Here is a 6,288-nt window from a genome sequence, read left to right as displayed (position 1 = left end):
GCCTCCCAAGTAGCTGGGACTACAGGCGCCCGCCTCGTCGCCCGGCTAGTTTTTTGTATTCTTTAGTAGAGACGGGGTTTCACCGTATTAGCCAGGATGGTCTCGATCTCCTGACCTTGTGATCCGCCCGTCTCGGCCTCCCAAAGTGCTGGGATTACAGGCTTGAGCCACCGCGCCTGGCCAGAAGCCTGTCTTATATTTATCGACCTCTCTACATGCTGCCCACTCTTACTTTTCCTTTTTAACCCAATTTCGGAATCTTAACATAATTACTTTTTTTGCTGTCTCCCCCTTATCAAATCCCATGAATTATACAACCCCAGTAATCTACTATTCATTCTACCTAGTCCTGTAAAACTGCTTTTACTAAGGTCATTAAGGATTCTCTAATTGAAAACTTCTATCTGTATACCAGCAAGAGTATATAATGCCAGGACCTTAAACTCAAAAGGCACGAAACTGAAATCATCCTAAACCTACTCTTTCTCCCTGGTTCATTTTCTCTGTTCTTGGTATTGACATGCTCCTAGCCACCCAGGCTCAAATGCTCAGAGTCACCTTAAACTTCTCCTCATCTGTCACTGTCAATGGGAAGCCATGGATTATCAAATCTACCTCTACGATGCTTCTCAAAAGTGTTCCCCTTTCCCCATTCGCATTGACACTGCCCTCATTACCTCTTGCATGGACTATTAGCCAGGATGTTGCCCATTCAAATCCATGTTACACTCTGTTGCCAGAATAATCTTCCTAAAGCACCACACCTTTCTGAGTCTAGAATATTCTATGCCCATTTGTCAGAAACCACCCACATTATGTCCTCCAGGAAACCTTCACTAATCCCACCAGCAGACTTATTTTCTCCCCATGATGGACCCCTGCAATGGGGAACACCTCTGTAGCACTTTTCATACTTTGCCTTATATAAGTGTTATTTTATGAACATCTCTTGTAAAACCCTTCATGTCTCTTAAGGCAGACAGCATCAATTAATTTTTATCCTCAAAAGTTTTTCAGAGTGCCCAGTCTAGAACTTTTTCACATAGTGGGCATTCTAAAAGTACCTGCTAAAATAAATTAAACCTACTTCCTCATCCTCCTGTGACTCATTCAAGGGTCCATTTCGTGTCTCTTGGAAAAGTATTTTTTTCATTTTTCGGTACTGTAGGTTATCTAGCTCACGAACAGCATCTTTTGTCCGCTGTATGAGGTCAATGAGGACACGTATTGGCCGGTCTCGTCGAACAAAGTCATGCTGATTGAGGGAGGAGAAAAAAATAAATTGATAATGAAGAAACATCCTTAGGTGCAAGGTACAGATATCAAAGGAAATAGAGAATCATAAAATAGTTCTATGGATATTACAGAAATAACAAAATATGATTTTCATGTCATGTGCCGTTTCGTATCTTGTAAATCTCATAAAGAGATAGCTATGCTTTTTTTTCTTCTTCCTTAAGCCCCGTTTTGCGGATATGAGAATTCTTTTTAAAAATTGTACACATTGCGAGGCATGGTGGCTCATGCCTGTGATCCCTGAGCTTTGGGAGGCCGAGGCGGGTGGATCACGAGGTCAGGAGTTCAAGACCGGCCTGGCCAAGATAGTGAAACCCTATCTCTACTAAAAATACAAAAAATTAGCCAGGTGTGGTGGCATGTGCCTGTAGTCCCAGCTACTCCGGAGGCTGAGGCAGAGAACTGCTTAAACCTGGAGGGGCGGAGCTTCCAGTGAGCCCACATCCCGCCACTGCACTCCAGCCTGGGTGACAGAGCAAGATTTGGTCTCCAAAAAAAAAAAAAAAAAAATTGTTTATATTTAAAGTATATGGCAAGATGTTTTGATACACATACAAATAGTGAAATGATTTTTACAGTTAAGCAAATTAACATATCTGTGATCTCATACAGTTACTTTTTGGTGGCGAAAGTACCGAAAATCTTTAGTCTTAGCAAATTTCTCAGATATAATACAGTATTATCAACTATGGTCCTCATGCTGTACACTGGATCTCTACACTTATTTATCCCACGTAACTAAAACTTTGTACCGTTTGACTTTCATCTTTCCATTCCCCATCTCTTTCAACCACCTTTAATTTTGTGTTTTATTCTTTTGTTTAGTTTCCTCATATAAGTGAGATTGTACACTATTTTTTTGTGTGTCTGGTTGATCTCACTTAGAATAATGTCTTCTGGGTTTACATGTATTGCTGCAAATGGCAGGACCACTTTCTTTTTAAAGACTATATATGTAATAAATATTATAAATAAATAAATATGTAATAAATATAATATTATTCAGTCATATATATGATTGAGTCTTAAATATCTATATCACATGCACCATAATTTCTTCTATCCTTTCATCCACTGATGAACACATAGGCTGTTTCCTTATTTTGGATATAGTGAAAAATGCTGTGATGAACATGGGGGCACAGATATATTTATGAGGTGCTGACTTCATTTTCTTCAGGTGTATAACCAGCAGCGAGATTACTGGAATGAATAACATTCTGATTTTTGGGTTTCGGAGGAACCTCCATACTGTTTTCCTTAATGGCAACCCCAATCTACATTCCCACCAACAGCATATTAAGGATTCCCTTTTCTCTACACCCTTGCCACTTGTTATCGCTTATCTTTTTTGATAATAGCCTTTCTAACAGGTGTGAGGTGACAGCTCATTGTGGTTTTCATTTCCATGTCCCTAATGATTAGTGAATGTTGAATATCTTTTCATATGAGAATTCTTGAGGTTTACTTTATCATATAAGTAATAAAAAAATCACCGGAACTTTAAAAAGTAGTAGGTAGGCTTGTAACTTTTAAATCTGAAACTATATAATAAGCCAAAGCAATGCAGAGTATAGTCTATTCTTTTTTTTCTTTTGAGATGGAGCCTCACTCTGTTGCCCAGGCTGGAGTGCAGTGGTGCGATCTTGGCTCACTGCAACCTCCACCTCCTGGGTTCAAACAATTCTCCTGACTTAGTCTCCCGAGTAGCTGGGATTACAGGCATGCACCACCACGCCTGGCTAATTTTTGTATGTTTAGTACAGACGGGGTTTCACCGTGGTCTCGATCTCCTGACCTTGTGATCCGACCGCCTCAGCCTCCCAAAGTACTGGGATTACAGGCGTGAGCCACCGCGCCCGGCCTATCTGTTTAAATTTTTTTTTTTTTTTTTTGAAATGGAGTCTCGCTCTGTCGCCCAGGCTGGAGTGCAGTGGCGCGATCTCGGCTCACTGCAAGCTCCAAGTCCTGGGTTCAAGCGATTCTCCTGCCTCAGCCTCCCGAGTAGCTGGGATTACAGATGCGCGCTACCACACCCAGCTAATTTTGTATTTTTAGTAGAGACAGGGTTTCACCATGTTGGCCAGGCTGGTCTTGAACTCCTGATCTCCAGCAATCCACCCGCCTCAGCCTCCCAAAGTGCTAGATTATAGGCGTGAGCCACCACGCCAGGCCTACTTCTCCACTGTTATTCTCTGTCTAACCTGCTATGGGCTGAGAAACTAGGAAACCAGATTATGTAACAATCATTAATAATATTGAAAGTGAGGGACGTTTGTATCAAGAATAATTTATGTACTTTAGAGCAGTTGTTTTCACTCCTCAGAGACCCTTTTTCTTATTGGGGAAATGAAGTTGCCAGAATTTTGACCTCTGGATAAATTGAACAGCTGGCATATTTTCAAGCATACACTATATGACCACAGAAATAGAAAATAAAATATTCACAAGTCTGTTTTTCAAGGGATAATGCATATGGGGGTGAGGATTGAGGCAAGTTATAATAAGAATAGACCAAGGTGCGGTGCGGTGGCTCACGCCTGTAATCCCATCACTTTGGGAGGCTGAGGCGGGTGGATCACTTGAGCTCAGGAGTTTAAGACCAGCCTGGGCAACATAGTGAAACCTCGTTTCACTCCTCCAGTGCTTACAATTATAAAGAGCGAATAGGGTTTTAGTAAACTTTTAAAGCTATGACTTAACGTCACAGAATTTTCTAATGGGAATGCCTCTTAGAAAATTTTCTGTTTCAAGGCTGGGCATGGTGGCTCATGCCTGTGATCTCAGCACTTTGGGAGGCCAAGGCAGGCAGATCACCTGAGGCTAAGAGTTCAAGAGCTGCCTGGCCAACATGGCGAAACCCCATCTCTACTAAAAACACCAAAATTAGGGACTGGGCATGGTGGCTCACAATTGTAATTCCAGCACTTGGGGAAGCTGAGGCAGGGGGATCACATGAGGTCAGGAGTTCAAGACCAGCCTGGCCAACATGGTGAAACTCCATCTCTACTAAAAATACAAAAATTACCAGGGCGTGTTGGCACGTGCCTGTAGTCCCAGCTACTCAGGAGGCTGAGGCAGGAGAATTGCTTGAACTTGGGAGGCGGAGGCTGAAGTGAGCCTAGATCATGCCACTGCACTCCAGCCTAGGTGATAGAGACTCTGTTTCAAAATAAATAAATAAATAATAAATAAAAATAAAAAATACCAAAATTATCCAGGTGTGGTGGTGCTCGCCTATAGTCCCAGGTACTCGGGAGGCTGAGTCATGAGAATCAATTGAGCCTGGGTGACACAGAAAGACTCTGTCTCAAAAAAAAAAAAAAGAGAAAAGAAAATTTTTCTTTTTCAAGTGAGGAAATTTGGGCCCTGAGAAGTTAGGTGATTTCCACAGCTAATTAGTGGAAGAGCTACAGTTGCAACTCAGGCTTTAAAACTTTTTTTTTGCAGGGGGTGTGGGTGGTGGTGGTGATTTTCTGGTGTCCTGCTACCATAATTATCTTTCTAAAATACAGGTATGATCATTCATTGCAACAGATACCACATGCCACTAATCCCCCATTCCAACCTCTTTTTTTTTAATCTGAGACAAAGTCTCACTCTATCACCCAGGCTAGAGGGCAGTGGGGCAATCTCAGTTCACTGCAACCTCCGCCTCCCAGGTTCAAGCGATTCTTGTGCCTCAGCCTCCCCAGTAGCTGGGATTACAGGCGTGCGCCACTACGCCTGGCTACTTTTTGTATTTTTAGTAGAGATGGGGTTTCACTGTGTTGGCCAGGCTGGTCTCAAACTCCTGACCTTAGGTGATCCGCCCACCTCGGTCTCCCAAAGTGCTGGTATTACAGGCATGAGCCACAGCTTTCAGCCCGAATCTCTCTTTTTTTTTTTTTGCCTTACTTTAAACATGAGAAAGTAAAGGAACTGAACCCAAGCCTCCTTTGTGGTTACAGATTACAAAGTGACTATGTTCTGGCCAGTGAGAGGTAGGCAGATGTTCTTGAGGAAGGTTTTATTTTCTAGAATAAAAAGGCAAGACACATAAGGAGAAGGTGTTTTACTCTTTGTTCTCTCTCCTTCTTCCTGCCTGGAATTAAAACTTGAGTCCTGGCAATGTAGCAGCCATTTTATAACAAAGACAATAAAAGGTACATGCTAAGCATGGTGAAGTAGAAAGAAAGAGCTTGGGTCGATGATGACATTGTTGAGCTGCTTACAGCTTTGGACTGCTTACTCCACTTCCTTTTCCAACGTCCTGGACTTCCTATTACATGAGATAAACTCTTACCTGTTTAAGCCTTTTACAAACAGATACACTCTACATCTTAATATCTCACTGTCCCTTAGATAAAGTGTAGCCTTTTATAACCAGGTTCCTGCGTGTATTTTTAGGTTTAAATCTAGCCATTGCTACTCCTCCTTCCTATACAATAGTACATTCCAGGTAGTTCTAAACCCGTGCATACCTTTCACACCTCTAGGCCTTTGCCTTCACATCTCTATGTTCTCTCTGCCTGCAATCTCATCTCCTCAATTTTTTTTTTTAATTTTTATTTTTTGAGACAGAGTCTTGCTCTGTCGCCAGGCTGGAGTGCAGTGGCATGATCTCAGCTCACCGCAACCTCCACCTCCTGGATTCAAGCGATTCCCCCGCCTCAGCCTCCCAAGTAGCTGGGATTACAGGCATGCGCCACCATGCCCAGCTAATTTTTCATATTTTAGTAGAGACGAGGTTTCACCATGTTGGCCAAGATGGTCTCAATCTCCTGACCTTGTGATCTGCCCCCCTTGGCCTCCAAAAGTGCTGGGATTACAGACGTGAGCCACTGCACCCGGCCTCCTCATTGTTTTTAAAAGCCCACTGTTCTCCAAACCCCTACAACTGGAATGTCCTCAGACTCTTTTAAAAGGACGATTTTATTGTTCTCAAAAATATGTTTACTTTCCACATTAAAATAACACAGAAAAATGCAAAAAAAAAAAAAAAAAAAAAAA

At 42.2% G+C, this 6,288-nt stretch overlaps 1 protein-coding gene across 4 annotated transcripts in view; it reads right to left on the bottom strand.

Moving 5' to 3' along the window:
• Positions 1 to 6,288, bottom strand: part of TAOK3 (TAO kinase 3) — a 249,497-nt gene that overhangs the window by 58,557 nt on the left and 184,652 nt on the right. For all 4 annotated transcript variants that reach the window (XM_017887864.1, XM_017887867.1, XM_017887865.1 and 1 more), the window contains one exon: positions 1,088 to 1,255. In XM_017887864.1, coding sequence (XP_017743353.1) covers positions 1,088 to 1,255 — 168 coding nt within the window. The remainder of the gene's footprint in view (positions 1 to 1,087; positions 1,256 to 6,288) is intronic.

Source organism: Rhinopithecus bieti, unplaced genomic scaffold (assembly GCF_001698545.2).
Source record: "Rhinopithecus bieti isolate Rb0 unplaced genomic scaffold, ASM169854v2 scaffold_17010, whole genome shotgun sequence".
Taxonomy (NCBI): domain Eukaryota; kingdom Metazoa; phylum Chordata; class Mammalia; order Primates; family Cercopithecidae; genus Rhinopithecus; species Rhinopithecus bieti.
This window is presented reverse-complemented; position numbering and strand designations above follow the sequence as displayed.